The 25,845-nt window shown below is 58.6% G+C and overlaps 1 protein-coding gene across 2 annotated transcripts in view; it reads right to left on the bottom strand.

Moving 5' to 3' along the window:
* Window positions 1–667: 667 nt before the first annotated feature.
* The window catches only part of Ndufa10 (NADH:ubiquinone oxidoreductase subunit A10), a 39,444-nt gene continuing 14,266 nt past the window's right edge, over window positions 668–25,845 (bottom strand). Inside the window, exons 7-10 of one of the 2 annotated variants that reach the window (XM_027951674.2) lie at window positions 25,076–25,130; window positions 23,353–23,438; window positions 15,569–15,677; window positions 668–1,080 (exon numbers count right to left, since the gene is read on the bottom strand). In XM_027951674.2, the coding sequence (XP_027807475.1) occupies window positions 1,012–1,080; window positions 15,569–15,677; window positions 23,353–23,438; window positions 25,076–25,130 (319 nt within the window). In that variant the 3' untranslated portion in view covers window positions 668–1,011. Of the gene's footprint in view, window positions 1,081–2,582; window positions 2,808–15,568; window positions 15,678–23,352; window positions 23,439–25,075; window positions 25,131–25,845 lie in introns of those variants that run through there. The other variant, XM_071619493.1, reaches the window with a different exon arrangement.

The following is a 25,845-nucleotide window of genomic DNA, read 5'->3' as shown; positions in this document are numbered from 1 at the left end:
AGGGAGGAGGGGGGAGGGAGGGAGGGGGAGGGAGGAGGGAGGGAGGGAGGGGGAGGGAGGAGGGAGGAGGGAGGAAGGAGGGGGGAGGGAGGAGGGGGGAGGGAGGAGGGGGGAGGGAGGCAGGGAGGAGGGAGGGAGGGAGGACGGGGGAGGGCAGCATGCGTCCTCAGCGTGCTCTACAGCAGGGAGGCCAACAGGACTTCCTCCATCAGGAAGTGTCCTCTTCTGCCCAGTACTGAAGCACTGCAACTAAGGACTTGCACCTTAAATGGCATTTGACTTTAACCAACTTAAAGGCACAGCACACGGTGACGGCTACTGGCAGGACCCAGCGGAGCTCAGGAGCCAAGCAGCAGAGTCACGCAGGAGTCACCGCTGGACGCCTGACCAGCTAGGCTGGGCGCTTCCGAGTGCCAGCAGAGGGGAGCAACGAGGTGACTCTCACTGCTCTCGTCACGGCCACCGACGCGGGGCGACCCAGCACCCTGTTCTCCGCTCCGGCTAGGCTCAAATCCCCTGCAGGGGAGCTGGGAAGCCAGCAGGAGGGTCTCCTCCTCCCTTTCACTTGCCCTGGCGCAGACTTAAACAAGGAGAACAGACCCTCAGAGACGCTGTCCCACCCCGGGGGACGCGCATGTGCGACAGACAGGCGTGTGCAGACGCGGAGGGGACTCCACAGCAACGGCTTTATTTCTTCAAGTCAGAGGAACAGTGCGCCACCGTGGTGACGGAGCTGGGCGGACACCACGCCTCGGCGAGAGCTGGGCTTGACAGCAAATGCCGCTCCTCCCCAGTGACAATCACGGTGACTTCAGAACACAGCCAGAAGGCCCGAGGCCGGCAAGAGAAGTTGTTTCCCAAACTCCACAGGCCGCACGGGGTGGGCTGCATTTGCTGGGCCCTCCGCGCAGCTCACCACCATCTGCATCCCGCAGCTGCACAGGTCCATGGAGTCCGTGAGAGGGACGGGACAGAGGCGTCCTCGTGCTGTGACAGCCTGGTGGGCGCCGCTCACTTCAGCCAGATCCACTTGTCGCCCACGTCGGCGTTGTACCCGGGGCGGTACCTGCGGCCCGGCAGCTGGGGAGGAAGAAGTGGCCGGTGTCAGAGTGCAGTGTGCGCCCTGGTGCCCGCACTCGCGCCCCTTCACTCGCCCAGCCACTCTGCCTGAGGGAGGAGCTGCGGGAGGCTGCCCCGCCTGCAGGCCTACCACCCTAGGCGGGGACCTGGACAGACAGCACCCCCCACCCCCCGGGTTCCTACAGACACCAGGAGGGTGTCACTGGGGGAAATGCAGGAGGGGGCAGGGCCCGAGAACAGGCTTCCCCATCATGACCCGAACACCCACTGACAGCCAGCAACGGACCGGACCGTGGGCAGGAGGTCACTGCGGCTGGTGCTGCGCAGCCCCAGCCGCCACCCAACCTGTGAAAGGCCTGGTCTAGGTTGCTGCACCGCTGCCCAGATGCGTGACCGGCATGGGTGTCAGCCTCTCCTGAGGAGGCTCGTCAGGCTCCCGGCCTCTCTGCCTCACGTGGGGGCGACAGAAGGAACTCCCAAACCTGCATGGGGCCCCTGGTCTCTGGCGAGGGCCTCCTGCTCACAAGTAGAGCTCCAGGCGGTGGCGTCCATGCCGGAGCCGCTTGCCCAGGACTCGGGTCAGCGTCCCACCACCAGCCTCTCCGTGCGCACAGGGCAGGAAGAGACCCCCAGGCCAATCCTAGTGTGTACACTGTCCCCCGAAGACCAGCTTCCCCAGAAGCCCCCAAAACTGAAACTCCCATCCAAACAGGCTCAACGCTGCCATGCAAGCAGCCCCCACCCACCAGAAACCCCAACGCTTGTCTCAGACCCAGAACGAGACCCCAACCAAGGCGAAAAGCAGGAGTGCCAGGTGATGGACAGGGGACCGGGACATGGAGGTGGCTGCCATGAAGCACTCGCATGCTTGGGTGCTGAGGGGAGGGCGGGCCTACTGAGAGCCCCCCCAGAGGGCGGCCTTTCCCGAGCCCCACGTGCAAACCAGGAGTCGCGCTCTCCCCAGAACAGCCACCTCCACGTAGCCCCTGGGGCTGTGAGCGTCCACTGTGTCATGTGCTCGTCCCCAGGCCCTCCCGCCCCCTCAGCGCCTCCCCGACCCTCCCTGGGCACTTCCCCACATGAAGCCCTTCCACAGTGAAACTCACCCCAGAGGACAGAGGAGAGGTCAGTGGCCCAGAGACAGCCACCTGGGTGTCAGGCACCCAGGACACGGATGGTACAGAACAAGCAGCTGAAAGCAAGCCGCGGCCTGTGGAGAAGGCCAGCCCCGTGCACGTGGACACACATCCGAGAAGGGGAGGGAGGGTACCCCAAGAGCTCTGCCCAGCAGGCCCCCAAAGTTCAGAGACGGCAACCTGCACTTCCAGGAAGCCGAGGGCCCCCACCCAAGGTAAGGACGGCGAGGCAGCGCGAGGCACGTGACCCAACTCTGGAAGCTCTAGGAGCAGCCAGAGGGGAGGGTTCGCGGGTGCCAGGAAGAGGGACCAGTCAGCAGCCAGGCGCCCCGGGCCGTGGGCATCTGCTGTGGGAAGGGGACACACCACCCGGAGGCAGGTCACTGCCAGTGCCGAGTGGAGCAGGAAGGAACGTGGTTATGAACAACAGTTAACAGCAGTTGTCACCGTGCCGTGCCCTGGGAACGCTGCTACAGAGGCCGCCCAGCTCACGGAATATGGTGCCGACCACACCTGGGTCCAGACGAAGGCACGAGGCCCGAGATGGCAGGGACGTGCGGATGGTGCGAGGCTAGGAGTCCCTTCAAGACTCTGCAAAGACAACGAGGATGAGAGCCCCCACTGAGAGGCCCGCGGCAGGCGCGGTGCCCATGGAAGCGGAAAGCAGGAACCGCCACGGCAAGCCAAGGCACAGCCGGAGCCGCCAGGAGAGAAGCCAGCAGGCCCCCGAAACAGCCCAGGGCAGAGCACACGCCGCCGGGAAAGGAGAGGGAGACCTGGGCCTCCTGGCCACCGCGCGAGGAGGAGCGCACTGGGCAGTGGGGGCTGCCCCCAGCCCGCAGGCTGGACCTCGGGGGCAACGGGGCGTTCACCCACAGCCCTGTTCAGAGTCCTCCTGGAGGACACTCAGTGCTGGTGTCACACACAGGGACACAGGGACGGACCCCAGTGGAGCTCCTGTAAACAGGGAGCGCAGAGGAGACAGGACTGAACGTGGCTGCGCGCAGGAAAGGGCTGCGTCAGGGACGGCAGGTCTGCCTCCTCTGGGCCTCTGAGGGACGCGGGGATTCTGGTCAGCTCCTGTTTCCGTCACTATGTGTACACAGATGAGCTCTGCTCCGAATGCTGTCGTTAATTGTAAGAAATAACATCATGGAGACTGCTGACCATTTCCTCAGTGTGCCATTTCCCTAAGACGTCTATGACTGTTCTCCACAAGTCAGGATCACAGTCAATTTCAAGAGAAATATTTCCATTGTCCACGTCAAGTTTCAAAAAGCCACCCTCTGTCTGCCATACAGGCATGGTGTCTGTGTACAGGCAGGCCACCTGTCGCTGGGATGCTCACTGGGACGCACACCACGGCAGCCCAGTCCCCAGTGTTCACCCCTCAACTGGCACCAGCCGTGACCGGCAGAAGGGCTCCCAAGCACCTGCTCACACGCTGGAGACAGCAAGCCCCTCCCAGCGCCCACAGACATCTGTCGTGTGTCCAGAGAGTGACGCTCTGGACCTCCAGGCCATGCCGAGCCCCCCACTCAGGTCAGCACATCTTCACACACGGTCACCAGCAGTGGCGAGCAAACCCACCCTCCTGTGCTGATTTCCTATGTGGGTAACTGAGGTGGCAGACTGATGCCAGGTGCTGGGGTTCTGCAGAGCAGGCACGAAGGCAGGCAGACCCGTCTCCTCCCAGCCCTGCTCTAGCTGAGATCTGGACTCTGACTTCATAACCAGATTCCCAGGGGAGCTCTGGGCTGAACGCCACGAGGACATTCCGACCACCACGGGCGGTGGTCTTCCTCTACAGGTCTGGTAACTCTCCTGGTACCCACTGCTGACTGCAGGTGAGTCCACTACGGTGAAGTCCCTAAGGGCCAGACCGCAGTGACAGCACAACAGGGGTACTAAAGACAACTCTGTGGTAAAGGAGGATTTGAGACCGAGGATGACACAACTTGAGACAGTTAAGAAATAAAAACCAGCAGGTCAGAAAGCAGAAGACTCTGCCGTCCTGGCCACCGCCTCGGCCCTTGGATCCACGGGAGGAGCTCGGCCTCTTAGCAGCCCCTGGCCTCACTGGCGGGAAGGGACCAAGTCAGGGAGACAAAGACCAATCAGTCTGTGGCCCCAGAGCAGCTCTGTGCAGAACTGAAAAGTGGCTGTGAAAAGCAGGCCTGCTGACAGTGCTCAGGCTCTCCATGACCACGAGTAGGCACGGCTCCAAGCACAGAACTGGGAGGTCACGGATGGAAACCTGTTAACAAGTACTGCTGGGGTCCCAGTCCTCCTGCTCTTCTGAGTGCCACCCGGGGTGAAATCCTGGATCCCCAGGCACAGTGGCCAGGCACGGGGCAGTCACCTGGAAGCTGACAGACACTGAGAGCCTCTAGCACTCCAGCCAGACCAGTGGCAGGACTGGTCAAGAACGCCAAGGTCACAGGACCCATGAAGACACAAAACAAAACCACCCCTATGAAAACCTGAGCTGCCTCGTCCTCTGCAGCAGTCTCTGGTTGCTTATCTGTGCCCACGTCAGTCAGCAGAGCAGGAAACGCTCCCTACCCAGGACAACTGCTGCAACGCCAGGCCAGGGGCTGCGCACCGCCCAGGCACCTGCATGCTGACCACGCCTCTGCAAGTGGGAGGGACAGGCACTTCCTTGTGGCCACCACATGGTGCCCAGCACACAGTAGGTGCCCGTGGTCCTCAGCAGCCACTGCTGTGAGTGCCAGCCCCTGCCTCTGCCAGGTCCTGCTTCCCCCGTGACCACCTCAAAACACAGCCCCTTCCAAGACCCCTGCCAGCTCTACAAGCCAGGGCACCAGACTGACCTGTGTACCTGGCCCAGGCACCCACACGGGAGGGAGCTGGAGCCGTCCTGGAAATAAGCCCAGGGTTATGTCTCCTGCCCTTCACGACCAAAGCCACTCCTCCTACTGGGAAAGTCTTGGGCCACCACCCTGTACCTTCACCTGCACTGTCACCTCCGGTAACTTTCCTGAGCCTCACTCTGTTGTCCACCCTCTAGGATTCACTCCCAGGTCTCCCAGAGCCGGCGAGGTGTTCAAAACAGCCCTGGAATCCTCCCTCGCCCCAGTCCACCATCCTGAGCACCTTTCCTAACTCTCCCCCGCACACTGGCCACGCCCTTGCTTGGCAAGGCAGGGACATGTTCTGGCGGTGCTTAGGTAGCCTCTCACACCACCTGCAGCAGCACCAGCACGCCCCGCTGCCCCGCTGCCCTCCCCTTTACACACCACCAGGTGGCCACCAAGCAGCCCCATGCCCTCAGGCCAGCAGTCCTGCCCTCAGCTGCCCTGACCTTCTCCTGCTGGGCCAACTTCACTTCTCCTGTGAGAATCCTGAGGGTCAAGACCCCAGGCCCTGGGACCACACCACACCTCCTCCCTCACACCATGCCATGCCCACGGCTGCCCTGCCTCCTGCCCAGCAGGTCTGCAGGGACGGGCTGTGCCTGCATCTGTGTCCCCATGCAGCGTCCAGGCAACAGGTGAGTGCGCAGAGAGGCAGGGCTCGTGCTGGCAGGCTTGAAGGCCTAGGAGCTGTCCTGCAAGGACAAACGGTGAACGGCCCAGGGCCTGAGGACTGAGCGGATAAGCAGAAAAAGTGAGCTCCTGGGAGAACCACTCCCCCGTGCAGCCAGCCCCAGGGCAGCAGCCCCTTCCAGAGGCCGCCCGATGCAGATCACTGCATCAAACAGAGGGGTCCAAGTTCAAGCAAAGGCAAGACCTGCAGAGCCCAAGCAATGGGTTGGTGGGAACCTTCTGAGACTCGGGCCTCAGGGCCTCGACTCCGCCACCACAGAGCAGTGGGAGGTCTAGGTCCCCACGCTGCGCTCCCTAGGCTCCCACTGAAGGCCAGGAGAGACAGCTGCAGCTTCCGCCTGCCATCAAGGGTGGCCGACTCACCCCAACCACCACGTTCTGCGGGCATTCAGTCCCCCAGCCACGATGCCAGCAGGTGAAGGAACCCGAGGCTCAGAGTCCCATCAACGCCATCTCTGCGTCCTGGTCCTGCACGGCCACACTGCTGGGGTGTGGGCACCAGGCCCTTACCTCCCCAGACAGCCTATCTGAACTGTCCACTTGAGTGTGCAGCGATTGGGAAAAGGCGGCTTCCGCGGCCCAGCGTGGCGGCCTGGTGCCACGGCTCGGCGTGGCCCAAGAGCGCTGAGCCCCGCAGTGGCGCCAGCTGCCTCCAGACACTCTGGCCACCACGTGCTTCCACCACCTTGGAAATGGTGCTGACACAAGTGTGTGAACACTGTAGAAAGCCCAGCAGCTCGACCTGCCCTGCGTGTGCACCAGTGGCTGCCAACAAGGGGACGAGAAACTTCAACCCGGAGCCAGTGAGGTCCTGAGGTGGGGCCACAGGAAGGCTCCCACCAGCCCACGCGCCCTGCACCACCAGGAAGCAGTGAGTCCTTCTCCTGCGCAGCACCCCTGAACCCCTGCACCCCTCTGGAGAGGAGCTTGGTGGTCTTATAAAATGAGCAGTGATTGGCACTGGCATGGCCCCTGCCCTTCTGCTGGGCCCAGAAATGAGGCCCTAGGCCCCATCCCACCCGCTGCCTGGTCTCTCTCTCACACCTCCTGCACACCAACCAGTGGCATCTGCTCTTTCCTTACACACACTCAGGAGGTCTTGGCCTTTAAAAACAATAAAATGAGAAGCTAGTAAAAGGTGGCTAGCAGATCCCTGCGCTCTCCTGAGACCGTCCCCACGGTCTGTGATGACCCAGTTGTCACAGCAGCATCCTGCAAGGGCCTGCTGGCTGCAACCCTCCCGCAGTGCCTGGGACGGGAGCTGCGCTCTGCACACACCTCCACGGGTTGGCCCCTGCCCAGCACTCGGAGAGCTGGTCCTCCCTGGCAGCCTCAGGTTGGCAGGCAGCTCCGGGGCCACCAGACCTGTTAGCTGGGGCAAGCCCTGCCGGACGCTGGTGGCAGCAGCAGTACTGCTCCTCTGGGCAGGCCAGGAGAGGCGTGCCTGCGCAGCGAGGCCTGGGAAGCGAGAGGCTGCAGGAGCAGAAGCGACCCTCCTGTGACCGCTGAGCGAGCGCGGTGTGAAAGGCAGCCTGCTCGGTCAGAACCAGGCCCACACCCTGGAACCTCCTGGCAACGGCAGGTCACTAGGCCAAGGCTGCGCGGGAGTTGGCGAGCCTGTCCCCCACCAGCCAGGACGTTTCCCAACACCTGCAGGCTCTGCTCGGGGCAGTCTAGCTACGCTCCTGCAGCAGGAGTGAGACCGATGGCTTCCTCTTGTGACAAGCTCACTCCCAACCTGCTCAGGCTCGGGTTCCGCTGGCCCGGCCTTCACGGCTCCTGCGCTGGTCACTGGCAGAGCTAAACCAGTCAGTGGGATACCCACGGTGAGCACACCCAGCCCCAGAGAACCCTCGCCCACGTCCACTGTCACCAAGAGCCACCTCCCTTCTCTGAAAGCCAGAGTAGCTGCTCAGTGGACTCCAGTGCTGTCTGTGAGTAAGCCCTGCCCGGGTGAGGAAGCCGCCGCGCCAGGCCTGGGCCGCTCCCCCAGCTTCCCCACCCACCCTGAAGCCCACGGTCTGCGGAGTTTTGAAAACCTGAGGCAAGAACAGACCTGGCTGCGCAAAGAGGGAGGCCTGGGGGGAAGGAGGGCACTGGCCTCGGGCCACGTTCAGGCCTCAGTGTCTCCATCCAGAACTGGGGAGATGCTCCCAACCTTTCCCAACCTCCACCCTGGCCCTGTCACGTCCAACACACACACGGCTGCAAGGGAGGACTTGAGTGGGCCCACAGCCTGAGAGCACCAGTCCTCTCTGCAGCCCGCAGGCCCTCCTGGCCTTGCCTGGATGCCCTCAGCACGCTCCTGGGCAGGAGGCTCTCCCGGGCAGGAGGCTCTCCTGCTCGCAGACTGCCCGCCTGCTCCCTGCCCGAGGTGGGCTGCTCCTCACGGCTCCAGTGCTGCCTCTCGGCAAGGCAGCCCGTGTCTGGCCTGGTCTCAGATGCCTCCTGCGTACTGCTCATCCCTGCTGCCCACGAGGATGCAGGCTCCTGGACAAGGCCTGTTGCACCCCGACATCACCCTATGCTGGAGACCTGTCAGACATCTGCTGAGGGGTGAGAGACTGAGGGGGGAGCTCAAGATGGCAATGCTGGGGGCTGAGCCTGGGGCTTGGCTGAGCACCAGGTGGCTGTCTTCCCAGTCGCTCCACAATCCTGGGCCCAGGAACCCGGGGAAGGGCGGCCAGAGCTAGCTCCAGACGCAGGACGAACAGTGGATGCGGCACTTGGGACACACTCACACCACCAAGGCAAGGCGGTATCTGAGCACCCTGCGTGTGTCGGGCTCCTACATTCTACCGGCCAGTCCTCCTCAGGAGGCGATGCCCAGGGCAGAGGCCCCACAAAGAGGAGCCAAGACTCCAGAGTCCCATAACAGGGGAAAATGAGCCTCCAAGGGTAAGAGCAAGGAAAACCAAGGCAGGACAAAGTGAAGGAGCCTGGGAACCACAGGTGGACACAGACCACGCAGGAACGCAGTTTCAACACTCAGGAGCCCAGCAGCGGAAGCCCGAGCCAGGAGCAGGTCTTGCAAACACTGCCGTAAACAAAGTCAAACCAAGATCTATCTTGTTTGTTCAGCTACAAAACTCCCAAGGACAAAAAAGTCGGAAAGATCTCAAAGAGATAACAACACTACACTAATTAATGAATTTCAGGACGGGCAGCAAAAGATGGTTCCGTCTCCAAGACTCCAAGCAGAGCCAGCGCCAGGCACTGTGAGACCCGACCACGGGAGAGAAGGGGTGCACCAGGACACACTCAGCACCTGCCTCCTCCACGCCCCAAGTTCAAGCTTCTCACAAAACTAGAGCTGTGCTCTTGGCAATTCTTTTGTCTTTCTAATGTTAACTGAGATTATATAAAGGACTCCTGTTGTTGGTGGAGTCTGGTGAAAACCCATGTTTCTACCTTTTTAAAAAAGTTCCTGCTGGGCCTGGTGGTGCACACCTATAATCCTAGTGGCTCAGGAGGCTGAGGCAGGAGGATTGCAAGTTCAAAGCCAGCCTCAGCAACTTAGCAAGGATCTCAGCAATTTAGATCTCATCTCAAAATAAAAAATGGGCTGGGGATGTGGCAGTGGTTGAGCGTCCCTGGGTTCATCCCAGTGCCAAAAAAAGAAAACAAATTCCTAACAAGGGAGCAAGTGCCTCCAAGGTGCTGGTGCCCAGGGCCCCGCTGCCCTCCTCCTGCTCCAGGAAACAGCTGGCCATGGACACCCCTGTGCCATTATCAGGAAGGCCCCTCTTCTGAGAGGTGCCCACGCCGCTGCAGGCTCTGGAAGGGACAACTGCAGGTCTTCTCACCACGGGCACTTGCAGGTGCTGCAGGCCCGGCTCACTTCCGCTTCCTGTGCTCGAGGGCAGGGTGGTTCTCAGGCAGCAAGCTCGAGGTGAAGAGCCAGTCCCCCGGCCTCAGGCCCAGCACTGCCTCTGCCCCTGCCAAGGGGCTGATTCTACTTTCCTAGCCTCTCGACAAAAGGCCCATGAAGCAAATCCCAGCCCTTCTCTAAAAGGCTCTGTTCTGTTCAGATCTTTATCTACTATTTCTCCTAACATGTCATTGTGGAAAACGGCAGTGGATCTGGTTAGCAATTCAACTTCACAGTAACCCTCAGTAACCTCAGAAGCCCAGCCTCTGACCTGACAAGAGCAACCTGACAGCGTGTCCTTCTGCTGGCCTGAGGTGAGGGTCTGCAGGAAGAGCAGCCTCCACTGGGTGTTCTCGGAGCAAGGCCAGCACACTGCCATCTGCATGGTCCCTGCCCCAGGCTTCCAGTCCTGCCTAGGCCTGAGGTCCCAGCGGAGCCACAGGAACAAGGAGGAGCACTGTGACCTGAACAACTAAGGAGGGACGCCTGCAGGACAGCCTGCCTTCGGGCCTCTCCACTCCATGGCCCTGGAACTGCCTCCAGGGAAGGAAGACAGGGCAGAAGAGGTGGATGGCTAAGGGTTTGTTTTTTGTTTTTTCTTTTTTTTTTGTGGTGCTGGGGATTGAATAATGTGTTTTAATGCAGTGGGGTGTGTTGTCCCTAATATGTGGCCTGTCTGAAGGGATGGCCACAGAGAACGAAGCTGCCCTATGACTCTGCCTCTTGAGCGTGGGGACACATGGACCTCCGTAGGGCGCTGGAGGAGGGAGGACAGGTATGTAGGCATCTGCCTGTCTGCCGAGGCCACCAAGAGGCCACCAGCCAGCTGCAGCTCACCAGAGGGACTCTCGTGCAAGATGGAGCACAGCTGGGCAGCTGTCCACCCAGGGAAGCCACGTGTGGAGCCACGGACCCAGACCTTCAGCACTGCTCAGGCACCCCAGAGCCCTCCACTGCTCATCGCCACACCCCACAAGCCACTTCAAGGGGACACTTGGGACAATCCTCACTATGTCCTCAGTGGCCAGAGGGAATGCTATCAATGAAGAGAAGCAGAATCTTTAATATCAACTGAATTTCCTTAAAAAAAAAGCATTCCTCTCAATGGTCCCACAATTCTCCCCAACAGGCACATACAAAGCCACACCGTGCGGCGACTCTCTGGAAAGAGGGAAGAGCCACTCTCCAGGGACCAGGTGGTCAGTGATGCCAAGTGACGGTCACACTGACAGGGCACCTCGACCCCTGCCCAGCCCAGCCGACCTTGAGAAAAGCCCGGCCAGCCATCGGAGGCTGTGCTACAATGGCCGCTGTGCTCCTTCTGGCAGCCGAAGGTGCCCAAGTCAGGGAAGGCCGAGCAGAGGCCACCGCCCAGAGGAGCCCGCAGGCCTGGGACTCCTGCTGGGAGGCCTGGACTGGGGGACACTGGGAGACCCAAGGTTCAGGTTCCAGCGAGGTGTCCGTGAGGCCTCACTAACAACACGTGCTCTGCACCCGACCTGGAGGATGTGGAAAAGCACCGTGGGGAGAGGAGGCCTGTCCACCGTCCACGTCATTGTTCTGTAAATCTAAAACTGCTCAAAAAATGCAGCTTGTTTTTAAAAAACATGTACAAATTTTAAAAAAAGATTTCCCCAATCACTTAAACATTGATTAAAAATTTTCTCATTTCTCAACATTAAATTAAAATCACAAGCCCAATAATATCCTCTTTTATGTTGACAAGTTAAACTGTGCAAAGCACAATAATGATAAGAAAGTGCTCCGCAATCTCCCTGTAGCTGGTTAAGACAGCTGAGAGGCCAGTTTGGGTGACTGGCCTGGTCAACCAGCTCCTGCTCCTGCCCACTCCTACAGACAGGACCTGGCTCACAAGCCCCAGGCAGGAGGGCTCCCGGGTCCCAGGAGAAAGCAACGGGGAGCCTGCGCCTGCCACCCAAGGGCCTGTCCACCTCCACCAGCAGCAGCCTCTGAGATACTGATCAGGGCTTTCCAACCCAGAGAAGCCAAAAAATTCAGGACCCACCAAAAAGAAGGGACCCTCCTGAAGTCGGCCTCTCGGGAAGAGCCAGTGAAACACAGCAGACCCGGAGAACCGGCTCCCCTGCTCAGCTCTTGGACGCACTGGGACCTGCTCTGCCTCCCACGCCTGCCAGAGACGGGGCCACCGTGGAGAACACTGCGAAACAACAAAGGGCAGCCCCAGGCAGGCAGTGACCAGCAACACAGCGCAAGAGACCCGAGGGTTCGCCAACCCCGGAGAAGACGCTGCAGTTAGCAGTTCACTGTGCCTGGGACCAGGACGCCCAAGACACTGACGGCAAAACAGTTACAGCGGAAAACTGAAAATTATGACAGGAAATTCTAGAAACAAAAATTGACAACAATTAAAATTAAACACTAAGATGCAGGAAATGCAGGTCTATCAACAGGTTAGAAAGAGCTCAAAAGATGATCAGGAACTTGGAGACAGTGTAGAGCATGTTTTTTGGGGGGCTTTTTTTGGGTTTTTTTGGGGGAGGGGATGCGCGGTACCAGGCATTGAACTCAGGGGCACCCGACCACTGAGCCCCATCCCAGCCCTATCTTGTATTTTATTTAGAAACAGGGTTTCGCTGAGTTGCGGGAGAAAACCTGGCTTTGAATTTGCGATCCTCCTGGCTCAGCCTCCCAAGCCACTGGGATTATAGGTGTGTACCACCGCGCCCTGCTCCTAGGCTGAGCATGTTGAGAAACAAGGGAGGGGCACAACAGGACACAGGGACAGGGCAGGACAGGCCCCTGAAAGGCGAGCAGGAGGGAACGGAAGGCAGTCATCTGACAGCCGAGAGCAGCCAGAGAGCAGAGTGCTGGGCCACAGCAAGCTGACGCACACCCACCAAGGGCAAGGACAACCTGGACAATGCGCAAAGCCACCCAGACACCTGTTTGACAGAAGAGACCCTGCCAAAGAAGAAAGGCATCTTCAGGGAGAAGAGCAAGCTTCTCAAGAGAAACGCAAAGGACAGAGTTATGAAATACTGAAAGTTTGTAAGTGCTGGGAAAAACAGCACTGTGGGAGTCTACACCCAATGCAAGTATTCTTCAAGAATCAGAGTCTCCTTCCTCCCAAGTTCAGTCCTACAGTGACTGTGCCCAGCTAGGGCTGGGGCAGACGGTGGCAATCTTGGCAGCCAGCATGGCAGCTTGTCACACATAAGGATTGATCCAGCAAGGAAACACCACACCAGGGATGGAACCAGGCTTCCCACTCTGAGACGGCGGCACAGGCACTAGAAGAACCCTGCAGGGTCACACTGGAGCAGAGACGCTGGGCTGGACACACTGTTCCCAGCAGACACAGGTCACTGCAGCTGAGTGGACAGGAGCCTGGGGTGGGGGGCGGTCCATGGTGACACAGACACGTTAAGGAACAAACCAGTGCAGAAGGAGAAACGTTTCCTCAGACTGGACACTACCTAGAGCCACAGGAGGAAAGACAGACCTGGAAAAGCCGAACAGCGCGGCAACCACCTTGTTAACAACCAACGCAATCCAGAATCCAAGGGCTGCTCCAATGGCCGAGCGAAGCCTCAGGGAGAACTCCTGCACAACCTCGAAGCGCCCAGGGTGCACTGGCCACCAAAGGCCACAGGGTGACCTCACAGTGAGGATACCACTCTCAAGAGAGGCGAGGAGTTCGCCAACAGTCCCACAGGGAGAAGGAAAACCACCCTAACCACGGGAAACAGCCAATAAAACCAAACGGAGAGATGTTCAAAATACAGTCCCGGGGTCCTCCTGAGTGTCAAAGCCTTGAACGTTGAGCAAAGCCCCAGGAACTAGTGCAGACCAAGGAGACCAGGAGCCAGGCCTGGCAGGGTCTCTGCTCGAGTCACAGCACTGGCCTGGAGGGCTGACCAGGTCTGTGGCAGGTGGCCCAGCATGCAGCACAGGCATGCGCGTGCTCTACTGGACCAGGACAGCTGCTGGCTGGTGAGGGGACGCGTCCGTGCCTGTGAGGAGGACACATTCAAACAGAGTTCTCCAGCCTCGGTGCCCATCAGAGAGAACGAAGCTCTCGTCCATGGGGTGACTGACCAGGGAGGAGGTGTGATGCAGGGGTGGCACTCTGCCAACTGGGCAGTGTGGTTTGGGAAAAGCTAATTTTCTATTTTTGTTTGATGCTCCAAAATAAAACAAAGAAAATGAAGACCAACTAAAGGCCATTTTAAATAAATGTGAGAATCTGTTATCTGCAAAGGATTCTTCAGGCCGAAGGCCAGCGATCCTGAACAGAAGCAGGTGCCAGGCAGGTGTGAGCCATAGCAAGGCAAAAACACAGGCTGAGCATCACATCAACCCTGACTGCACCAGAGCACGGCTGAGGGCTGGAGGGGCACAGACCGAGGACACAGGGCCGAGCAGCGCTGCAAAGTCAGGAGAACCACAGGCGCCACGGGACTCCAGGCAGCCAGAGAGGAGCGCCCGCCTCTCCAGGTCAGTCACTGCCAGCTGTGAGGAGGACGAGGACCAGCAGGCAACAGAAGGGGCGAGGGCGGGAGGACAGCTTCATCCAGAGAGGGACAAGAGCACTCAACAGGTAAGAAAACCATGAGAGCAAGACAAGCTATTTACAGATTTATCAAGAATGCATTAAATCCGAACAACGTTCAGGCTAACAAAAGATTTAAAAACACCTACAAGCTTTTTATAAGGTACTTACATTAAATATAAACACACAGAGAAGCTGAAATTACAGGGTGTAGAAAAGCTACCCAATAAACATCAATTAAAGAAGCTTGGAAGCCACGTGAACATCAAATGAAAAAAGCTTTAAAGTCGGAGTGGCCGCTAGGTGACCAGGAGCTGCCCAGCGCCCACAGGGCAGCTCGGCCGACACCACGCCCCAGCAACAGCTCCCAGGCCAGCAAGACGGAAGCCGGAGAGCTGAGGGCAGGCGAGGCCTGCAGCGGGCACAGCTTCTCCTTGCGGTGGCAGGCGGAAGGAGCCCGAGGAGAAAGCTGCAGGTCCACACAGCCTGCTTAGGAGGAGCGGCGCAGGCACCCTGCAGGGCGCCAGGACAGCAGGAGCAGCGGCAGGGCCACGGCGTGCAGGCAGGGTCGGCGGGGCTGCAAGTCTACACTGGAAGAAGTCACGTCAGAACAACCCAAAGAATTCACGAAAACAGAAAGTGATGGGCTGGAGATGCACGGATCAGAGTAGAGCACATGGCTGGCACGCATAGGCCCTGGGTTCAAGGGTCCATTCCCCAGAAAAACAGGCACGGAGCCAAGTAACCTCAAGGGAGGTGACGCATACCCTCCGCGCCTCAGGGTACCTGCAGCACCCACCTGAAATCACAGCAGTGCAGAAGCGTCCCTCTCCAAACCCATCACGGGTCCCCTGCTCAGCTCAGAGTGCAGACCCCACGACGATCACGCACACATTGCCAGTAGCCAACGACCAGAGCAGCCCTGGCTCTCCTGCTGGCCCCTGTCCCTCCCTCAGAGTCTGGCTGGGGATGACTCTCCATGCCAACGGGGAGACACAATCCACTGGAAGGCGTGGAAATCACAGACAGGATGAGTGGGATGGGCTGGCCCCCAACTTCCTGCCCACTGTCAGGCCCGGTGCTCCCACTGGTTGGAGGCCCTTGTGTAGAAACGTGAGCCTCATGATTCACAGACGGACGTGAGAGTTGAGGTGACAGCAGAGAGGAGATGGTGGCGGAGGAACAGAGGACGTGTGTGCATCAAGATAGCTGTATGCCAGGCGGCCAGGGCCACCAGAACACGGCTGCTCCTGCCTCCACCTGAGGACCCCAGCAGGACTGCAGAAGGGCAAGGCAGCAAGCCACTCTTCAGCGGAGTGACGTGGTGTCTGCGGCCACCACCACCCCAGCCTGGCTGGCCCTCAGGCTTCCTACTCACCTCTCTGAAGGCTCGAAAGACCCGGTCACTCTGATGAGCCCCAATGGTGATCTCCGGGAGATAGACAGGGATGGTCGTGTAATTCAGCACCTCCAACTTGTCCTGAACCCTGCAAGACAAGACCGACAGGGATCACGCCAAGCCATCAAAAGGAGTGTCACAGAGCACGAGTGTCACACGGCAGGCACTGATGTTTTCAAAGCATCTGCACAGGAGCTTGTGGCCTCAGCCACAGGGGTTCCCCCCACGCAGCCATCCCGGGCACAGCCTCTCTGCCAAGACCTTGGGGCTGTGTCACCCCAAGAACCCAAGGGAGCCTCTAAAAAGCCTCAGGGCTGGCAGACGATGGCCTTTTGGAAACATTTAAAAAGGAGCCCTGGTGTGCTTTGTGCACAGGGCAGCTGGACAGAGCTGCCAGTGGACGGCACCCCAGCACTCTGCTCTGCGTGAATGTGTCCTGGGACAAGACCCGGGAAGAACTGGGCCCTGCAGCTCACCAGCCGGCAGGCGGGGCCGTGTGTGTGCCAACCGCCTGCAGGCAAAGTCCAGGCTGCCTGCAGCTGGGGCGCGCAGGCACCCCGTGGCCTGGCCTGTGAAAGGTCTACTTCTCCCTTCCTGGGCACCAACAAACTCAAGTCACAGGGCACTCTCTTGTTTCACCATGTAATTTTGCTGAACGCTAAAATCTTTATATTTTGTTATATAGGCCTATTTTAAACCAAGTTAAGTCTGAATATTACCACTATATTTGAAGTCCTCCCCTATAGATTTAGAGCAGAGAGCGTAATTATTTTCAACAGCCACTTTTCCATGGGGAGCTATAAAAGCAGTGGAAGAACAGCTCAAGTGGAGACTGAACAAAGCTGACCCTGGCCGGGCCCTGGACAAGTGACCCAGGCCTGCTATGTGAACCCCAGCTGGTTCCCACAGCAGAGACAGACCACTCAGTGGGGACACAGGGCCCCCAGGTGTCACTGCCACAGAGAACCAAAAACTGTAGCTGTAGCAGGCTGAGTACACGTGGTCGGCAGGCAGGGCCTGAGTGTCCTCATACAAACTGTCACTTGTACGTAATCCACAACCCAAAGGCCCAATGCCATTCCCAGTATTGATGCTGACAGCCATGTCTGCTGGTGCCCCTCAATGCTCACGGGGAGTTCCACTTGGCTGGGCAAACGGCTACCATGTACACACTCAAAGGTAAGATCACTTTCTTAATTTCAATGTCAAGTTGATTTTATCTGCCGAAAGACCAAATATTTTTAAAAACTCAGGCAAGTGTATTGGGAAGTCTGCAAGGGCACAAAGTGGCTGTGCTCTGGGCTGCCGGAAACGCAACCTGGCTGCTGCTGAGCCCTCAGAGCACAGGACCCTCCCTCCCAGCTGCGTGGGGCTTCCAGTTGTGCACATGCACCTCAGTGACAGGTAAGCACACAGCTCCTCACTGTTCACAGGTCCGACTCTTCTACACCTGTTACTGCATAACTTTCTAAAGCCATCTCACAATAAAAGATTCAAATAAAATCGAAGTTCACATAAACATTAACAAATACCGTGGTGACTAGAGGCTGATTTGGTTTTCTCCACAGTTGAAAACCCTAAGAAAAAGCTAGAAAATTTGGAAGGACTTACTGACCAGCAAACGTGGGGAGCACACAGAGCAACGGTGCCATCTACGTCTGACTTGGCAGAATTATAATTTGCACACTGCCCTGAGAATCTTCCAGAGAACGTGCTTCTCAGGATGCTGAAGACGAGGGAAGCCACACATGGCCGCTGCCCCGGCTCACGGGAACCAGGCAGCACTGGGTTCCAGGACCTGGGAAGGGCCAGGGTGCAGCCCCACTGAGCCCGAAGCCTGCGCCTCTGCTGGCCTATGGTGCCACCAAGGAGCAAAGACACCAGGAGCCTCTCCAGATGCAGAGGAAAACAGGGAAGGGAAGCACAAGCACGGTGTGTACTTTAAGGACCAACATCTGACAGAATAATCCATCGTCTTAGGCCGAGCGTCCAAATTAAAAAGAAAAGCTGCGTTAGTGTGGTTTGCAGTTATCAAAAGAAAAGAGTGAGACTGGAAGACAGAAAAGAATAAGATGGAAAATAAGATTTTATGGCTCAAACTGTGTCCCAATCACCAGAAAGTCCACTTTCTCCTAGGTCCCAGCCGGCTCACCCCGCCCACAGCGTTCTGCAGGGAGACCGCACCTGCACGGGGGACCCCAAGCCTCTGCAGTGTGGGACGCCGGGCTGCAAAGCTGAAGGGCTCCAAGCTGGGGGCAGCTCAGAGTGGGAGGCCTGGGCTCTGGGAAGCAGGAAGACCAGACAGAGGCCTGCACATGGGGCGCCCCACTGGAACCACGCTCCTCACAGGCCAGGCCCACTGGGCAGGCGCCAGTCGTGGGCCACAGAGGGGATCGCAGGGCCAGCAAGACCAAAGCCAGTCACCACCCCTCAGCATGGGCATGCACAGCGGATCACACACCTACACCGTGGCTCGGGAGGAACCGCGGTGCTCTGGAGTGGCCATTCAGCCAAAACACCTAGGATGATCATCGCAGAAACCGGTCACGATGTCCACTTCAGAAATGGTGATCAAAGGAAAATAAAGACAACACCATTGTAAAATGTCACGAGATGTCCAGGGGAGGACAAGGAATAGGAGAAAAGGAAAGGACCAGACCACAGTGAACTGAACCAGGACGACTCACTGGACGCTGTGGCGTATGAGACGGGCAGTTACAGGGTCCTTCTGTTTGATAAGCAGATGACCAAGTAACTACTAAAATAATGGTCTTAGGACATCAGTTTTAGGCATGGTAGAGAATCAAGATCAACAAACACTTCAGAAGGCGTTTAGAAACTGACAAGGTACCGTCACCAGAGGGGCCAGCCAGACATCCCGAGGCTGTGGCTTCAGGACAGCACCCCTCCTGTGGCCAGCTCACGCTCTGCCTGGCAGAATCAGCACCAGCCAACAGGGGCACACAGGCCCACAGGCAGTCAGGAGAGCCAGGGAGAAAAGAGAAAGCGACTCCACACAGGCTTGAGAGCGCACCAGGACAAGCAGGCCACATCCAGGCAGAGGGGCAGGGCAGGCTCAGTGCAGGCCACGGCTGGGCGGAGGGGCGGGCAGGCTCAGTGCAGGCCACGTCCGGGTGGAGGGGCGGGCAGGCTCAGTGTAGGCGGCCAAGACAGGCAGACACCTCGGGTCCTGGGTCAACTCTAGAAAATGAAATCTGGATCTACAACCGGACGAGGACAAGCCACCGAAAGATTCTGGAAAGAAACAGCAGGTCTTGTGACATTTGTGTTGGACACTAGCCTGGTAGAGGCATGTACTGGACAGGTAGGAGAGCAAGATGCAGATGGGCACAGACCACAAAGGCAGCAGACGCAAGAGAGGCAGACAGGAACCACTCCAACGGGACACAGGACAGGTAGAGGCCAGGTCAGTGCAGGGAGGGCAAGATGGCGTCACCTGCCCAGGGCACCGGTAGCTCCGGCCCCTGCAGCACAAGCAAGAGGCTGACCCACAACTGCCCCTGGGCCCGCAGTCTCCAGACCTGAGCCACAGAGCACATCTCCATGTACCCTGCAACAGAGGGCACATGATGCAACTGCACATTCAGGCCACACAGAACACACTCAGCTCCGTGGCTACACAGCTTCTGTGGCACCCACTTCTCCTCCCTCCTGAGAGCAGCCAAGGCTGGACCTGGCCCGCGGGCAGCGGTGTGCCCCCCACCTTGCCCCTCAGTCAGGGCACGCAGGGGAAGCTATTAGAAAAGTCAGACTGTTGAACGTTCAGAAAAACAGAGAAATGCTCGTGCCGTTATACAAGGTGAGCGTCCAGGAGACGGTGAGGAGCACGCATGCGTCCTGGCCGCTGTGGAGCAGCAGCAGCAGCAGGTGCTGTGTGTGGCTTCAGCCTCTGTGTGGCCCTTCAGAGGAAGGGCTTGTGACCTCGAGATGCTGTCCTTAGCCTCTGTGCCCAGCTCTTGGCCGCGAATGGGTCTGCCTCTCCTGAGCCTGTCCTTGCCCATTCACAGCCTCCTGCTGGGAGCCTGGACCTTGAGGGAGCAAGGCAGTGGTGTCTCGCTCTCCTCCACCCTGTGGGGCCTGGGCACTATGCCCACAAACCTCAACTCCCGAGTGCTCCGTCAGCCCAGGTGACCTTCCTTTAAAGTCTTCCCTTACTCCACAGAAAGCTCACAGCTCACAAACGGTGACGAGCTACAGTGGGAATCAGCCCCCACTCAATTCCAAGCAAGGCTTCAGGACACTGAGGTGATGGAGGCAGCGGGCACAGGGGACAGGACACTGCTCACGGCACAGCCACAGGTGAGCGGGCGGAGACCCATACAGGGCACTCAGCTCAGAAGCAATGGCCCAGGGCATTCAATGGGAGAGTGGCAGCCGACAACCACTGGATCTGGGGCGAGGCCGGAAGACCTGGGAGAAAGGAGTGAGCCACCCTGGGAAGCTCAGCTCCACAGCCGCTGGCCTGGCAAGCGTCCACAAGGCAGTGAGTGGACAGGGCACAGTGAGCCAGGAAAGGGCAGCCTCACAGCCCCTCATACCACATGCCTTTGCTTGGTGCTAAGGGCTGTGCACCTCCACTGTAGAATGTGGTCACCTGCGATGGACACTGGCTCAACCTGGTGCCCAAGACAGGCGCTGTCCAAGTCCTTCAGACCAGCTCTGCGTTACTGGGTTTTGCACTGGGGACTGGACCCCAGAGTGCTCTACCACTGAGCTCCATTCCCAGACCTTCTTAGTTAGACAGAAGCTGTGTTTACTTGGCTTAAGACAGTTTTCGAGGGCAGTGAGTCCATGAAATGGACAACATACAAAACTCATACGGAGAGCGGTCTTGTTTTCTCTTCAGAAAATAGAACTTAGCCTTTTACTTCTGTGCCAAAGTTTACAGATGAAAATACCAGGCACCACAGGTCAAGTTGTTAGGTACTAACTGGTAATGGGCAGTGACGTGTGGCCAGTACCACGGCAGGTCACAGGCTTTTCTGGATTCCTTTGATGAACAATCCAGTACCTGGAACACGGCAGCAGGTGGGCCTGCCCCGGGGGTGAACAGGCGGGAGCAAGGGAGCCAACTAGGAAACCCGCCAAGAGGATCGGCCAAGGCAGCTGGCTCCTGGCGGGGTCTGCCGAGGGCACCCTGAGGTCAGGACCTAGGCCACAGGTTTCTGTGGGAACTTCAGAAGGGACAGTTCGCCCCAGCAGGAGCACTAAGTTAATCTCCCCATCGTTGATGGCAGCACCGTCATTAACCTGGGACTGGCTTGTGGAAGCAGCCCCCTGAGCAGGATGTCCCCGAGCAGGATGTCCTCGTGACAGTGAGGAGAGGACCTGCGAGGCTCAAGACCTCCCGGGGGCCTGGGGAGGAGAGAGCCGTGACTCGGGAGCCTGGACGGTGGGGCCAGTTCTCCCGGCAGATGCCAAACAGCGACAGGCTTGGCCGCAGCAGCGCTGCCCCCTGTGGCCTCCGCAGGAGAAGGGCCCGCCCCAGGCGCTCTGTGCCCGGGTCTCACTTCACCCCCACTGTGGCAAAGCTCTCCTGCCTGGCCTTGGGGTCTGACCCTAGATTTCCCTTTGCTAGGGCACACGGATGGACGTTCGGAGTTTTAGCTCCCCACTCTCCTGTGCAGAGCGACAGTCCCAGGACCACAGCCTGGAGTTGACCTGCCGCATCTGCCTGCCTGTGGCCTCCTCATGCCTGCTACACCAGCACCCGTTCCCTTAACTGGGGGGCAGGTCTCACTGACAGTGACGAACACAGGACCCAGTCTGATCTGGACTCCTAAACACGACTGTGACCTGAACACCACCGAGCACAGTGCTGGGAGCACAGGCACTCGGCAGACTCACTGGTCCTTTCTGCCAGTGACCCTGCACCAGAGACAGAGGGAAGCTCAGCTCAACCACACGCCCAGCTCAGGCCTGCAGGGATCGGGGACCTCTTAGTTACATGTGCCGTGAGCCACCGACCCTCTGGAGCTCTCGAGAGGACTGCTTCACTCACCTCCCGCAGATCCTGCCCACACAATCAAGATCAAGGGCCAATGCCACAGCAGCACCAAGGAGGAGCTGCCACCAGGCACAGGGCCACCTCTGCAGCCACCTGAGGAGCCCAGCCTAATTCCCTCTTAAGACTGGGAGCCATCTTGTCACAAAGTCATGGAAAGTTAGTTTCTGCTTCGCTGTAAATTCCTGCGATTTCTAAATTCTGATTCTATAAATTCTAGCTTGGAATGCCTGCCCGTGCCTTGAACTCCCCACACCTGACCAGATAACAGCCCTCTCTGAAACCTCAGGGGGCCTCACAAACCCTGATGTGGGGATCTGAATCTGCTCCCTTCCTTAACTGTCATGCCACGTCCATCATTAAGCTGCTCTCTGACTCTGTACCGTGACTGTCAGAACCCCATTATCTCTAAGTTCTCAAGACACCCCCGCCTTTGCAACTTTTTGTGCTATAAAGTCATGTTCCTGGAGAGCTGGGGGCTGGTCTGCAGCCCGGGGTTTTCAGGAGAGACAGTCCTGGCCTGCTCCTGTGCACACAAATACAAGCTTGCTTTAATCTGATTTAAAATTGGAGTCAGTGGTCTTTTCTTCATGTCGGGGTTCAACACCACTGTCACGTCCCTCTGAGATCAAGGTGAGAGGACATGTGCCAAGGCCATCCCTGCCCCAGACAGGCCCAGGAAAGCCAAGGGGAGTGAGGCTGCCGTGCTGAAGGGCAGGGGCCCTGAGAAGGTGTTCTTGGGAGATGGCCAGAGATGACCCAGAAAGGCCCAGGTGGCAGCCAGGACTTCAAATGACAAGCAGGCCCCAAACACCACGCACCCAGCTCAGCCCTGCTGCTATGAGCTAACTATTCACACTTACAAGTCATCACGACCAACAGCACTTTCTTTGCCAATTCCTGAGCTTTGCAGGAATTGTGGTCCTAAAAGCGATGAAGACAGCTCGCCGCAGATCTCCCTCCCAAGTGCGCTTCTGTGTGACTCCTGTACCAAGGCCCTCGGGGCAACAGACAGGCCTCCTGCCACCTGGAGTCCACCCATGGAGGCCAGAGCACGGCTGCGACGAGGCCATGAAGATGGCTGTGAGCCAGCAAGACGCTCAGTGCCCTGAGAGCCCATCCAAGGCTGCGGGAGCAGACCCTGGGGGCAGGAATGGCGTGGCCCACACAGGAGAAAGCGGGAGTCCCACGTGTGCTGACCACCGCAGGAGGCCAGCGGGGAAGGCAAGAGGTCGCAGGACCAGGACCCAGACTCTGGGCACCCCGGGCTCGCTCCTGCCTCAGAGCCTCTCCACCTGCTGCCCCTGCTCTGGCCGATGCGTGGGGCCCAGTCCTGGCTCTGCTGAGGCCTCTGCAGGAGGGTTCTGCACAGTGACAGTGCCGGGGGCTGCCCAGCCCACACAGCACCACCCCTCCTCAGAGCCTCCAGGACCCAGCACAGCTGTTTCTGTGTCCCCACAGGAGACATCTCTGCGTTGATGCCACGTGCCCTGAACCTGGAACAGTGCCCAGCGCAGAGCGGAGCAGAATCTCTGCTGAATTAATGTCGGCAGCCAAATAAGTAGCGACCCAACCAGGCACCCAAGAGCTGCCTGGAAGGAAAGAGGAAATCAATACACGTGGTGCTGGCTGGCGCCACTAACGCCTCACTTGAACCCCGAACCCTGGTTGCGGACCAGACCCAGGACTGCACTTGGAGGCAGCGCTGCCCCTGCTCCCCGCCCACAGGGGCACTCACAGCAGCCGCAGGTTGTGGAAGGTGCGGTCGTCCTGGCTGAGCCACGGCCCCTTGTCGTACTTGAGGTATTCGATGTCCTCCACCACCTGGGAGAGGAAGAGCCCAATTTAAAGGGAGAGCCCACTGCGGAAGCCTACACGCAACCACACTGTAACCTCCAAGTGCCTGTCAGAAGGATCACCCTGAGGTGAAGAGGGGCACAGGGGACGCCCTTCAGGAGGCCTGAGCACTGCCTCCCAGGAGGGCCCACCAGCGCTCCAGGCGGGGTGTGCAGGCCACCTCACAGGCGGGGAGGGAGGGGCACCCCGAGGAGGACAAGGCCACGGAGCAGCCCGCCTCGTGACAGACCCCCTTCCCCCACAGGCTCCTTCTGGAAGGCAGGGCCAACTCACAAAGTGACAGGAGAACCCACGTCAACACACTCCCAGGACGTGGCTGGCACCTCCTGCCCTAGACACCTCCCTGACGGGCACCTCCACAGCAACCCTTGCACGCCATTATCTCCCAAACACGCCCGACTCAGCACCACCTTCGAGTTTCAAGAGTTTGGGCTGGCGTGCCATGGACTGGCGGCCATAACTGCTGGTGGTGCCTGTAATTCCAGCCACACAGGAGGGCGGAGCAGGAGGATCACAAGTTCAAAATCAGCTTCGCAATTTAGGGAGACCCTGGGTACCCATGGGGCTACCCCGCCAGCCCCAGAAAGGGGAAAAAAACAAACTCTGTGCATTCAACAATGGCCTTCGACAACGACGCAGTCTTGGAGACAGAGTTGTCATTCTCCTAAGATGCGTGCCACTGAAATACTCTAACACAGGTATAAAAATAACCTGAAAACACACAATCAGCACCACAAAAACAGCTCGGGAAAGCACGACTCCCACTACCCCAGCAGCAGAGCTGCTAGGACAGAGGCTCCGTCTCTCTGGGGACACTGCTCCTGGGGAGAGCCGCCCAGCCCCTTCCCTCCCCTTCCCTCCCGCACAGGGAGGAGCCCAGCAGGGCTGCTACTCAGTGTCCACTCTGCCAGCTCCTCTGCCAGGACAGCAGTCTGCAGCCTGCATGTGGTCCCACAATTCCTATGCCCGCCTTGCTGGTCTCCTGGTGATGTAGGTGTGACACAGGACACAGAATGGACGCTCAAATGCTTCAACACCATTCAAAAACTAACCCGTTTCCTCCACTTCATTTTTTGTTACCCTTCAGGATGTGGCTTTGCCAAACTGTGACCCCCACACGGCCTGTTTCCGGCCTCGCCCACCGTGGCCGCACGACGGCACATGCACACGCTTCTACATCTGGAAGGGCAAGCGTCCTGAATGATTCTGCTTCACAAGTTTTTGGTTATCCCCATGAAGTTCCTGAAAACCACTGAGACTGGCAGGGAGCTCACAGACACAGACCCGGGAAAGCAGCTTCTAGGAGTGACCAACTGCCCCCGATGAGGCCGGCTTTCAGCCTCACCAGGATTTAACACAGACACCGAGGCTGGCAACCAAGGTTCTGCATCTTCACTGCCCACCATTTTAAGGTCATAAAGCTGTTTTTTTAAAAAGTCAAAATGTCACAGCCACGGGAGGTGATGGGCTGGCTGGATGCTGCTTCTGGACCACGAAACACTGATGGTCGCAAAGACAGTGGAATGGAACTGGGTAGATGAGCCTCGAGAACGGCACCCGGGAACCACAGGGAGGGGCACTCACCATGCTACGCGTCTGCTCACCTTTTCCGCATCCTCAGCCTCCCGCGCACTGTAGACCAAGACCTCACACTTCTCACTGCAGGGAAAAGCAGAAATTCCACATGAGCCTTCCCGCGCCGCAGTGCACACGTGCGCCAACACAGGCCACACACATCTCCCGCTCCCCTAACACTCTGTGGCCCTGACCAGGCACCGGGCTGGGGCTGTCCTGCCGCGCAGCAGGGCAGTAGCAACGTGCCATGGCCTGGTGGCCGTAACTGCTGGTCTTTGCCCTGGCTCCACTCCCTGGACTGTGATGCCCAAGGCGTGGTGCATGGGCCACCACCTGCCACACCCACACTGGCCACAGCTCTGGTTACAGGAGAGGACAATGTGGCCAGGCCTCACCAAACACGGCACCAAGGGCAATAGGCAGGGGTTGTGGGGTGCAGAATGTCTGAACTGCTGGAATTCAAACCCCAGGGACACAGTAAACTCCCAGGAGAACCAGACCAAACCAAACCACACAGATGGTAGCAGCTCCCCAGGCCCCTGGTCCTCAGTCCTTCATCTGGACACTGGATAATCAACCGCTCAACTCTGTCTCAAAAAGAAGGGGCAGAGTTCACTGCTGCCGGCAACGCCTGCCCCCACAGATCTCACTGACCATCTAGTGGCCTTGGCTGTCCTGCCTTGGATGCTTGAAAACCCACAAGCTGACATGACACAGGTGGGCCTCACCCTGCAAAGGAGCTGCCTCTGTCCACCTCCAGAGCAGCTGTGTGGACTGGCAGGCCATTTGGTAAGCCAGA

The sequence above is a fragment of the Marmota flaviventris genome, chromosome 11 (genome assembly GCF_047511675.1).
Source record: "Marmota flaviventris isolate mMarFla1 chromosome 11, mMarFla1.hap1, whole genome shotgun sequence".
Taxonomy (NCBI): Eukaryota; Metazoa; Chordata; class Mammalia; order Rodentia; family Sciuridae; genus Marmota; species Marmota flaviventris.
Note: the sequence above shows the minus strand (reverse complement) of the source record. Positions and strands in the feature narration are given on the sequence as shown.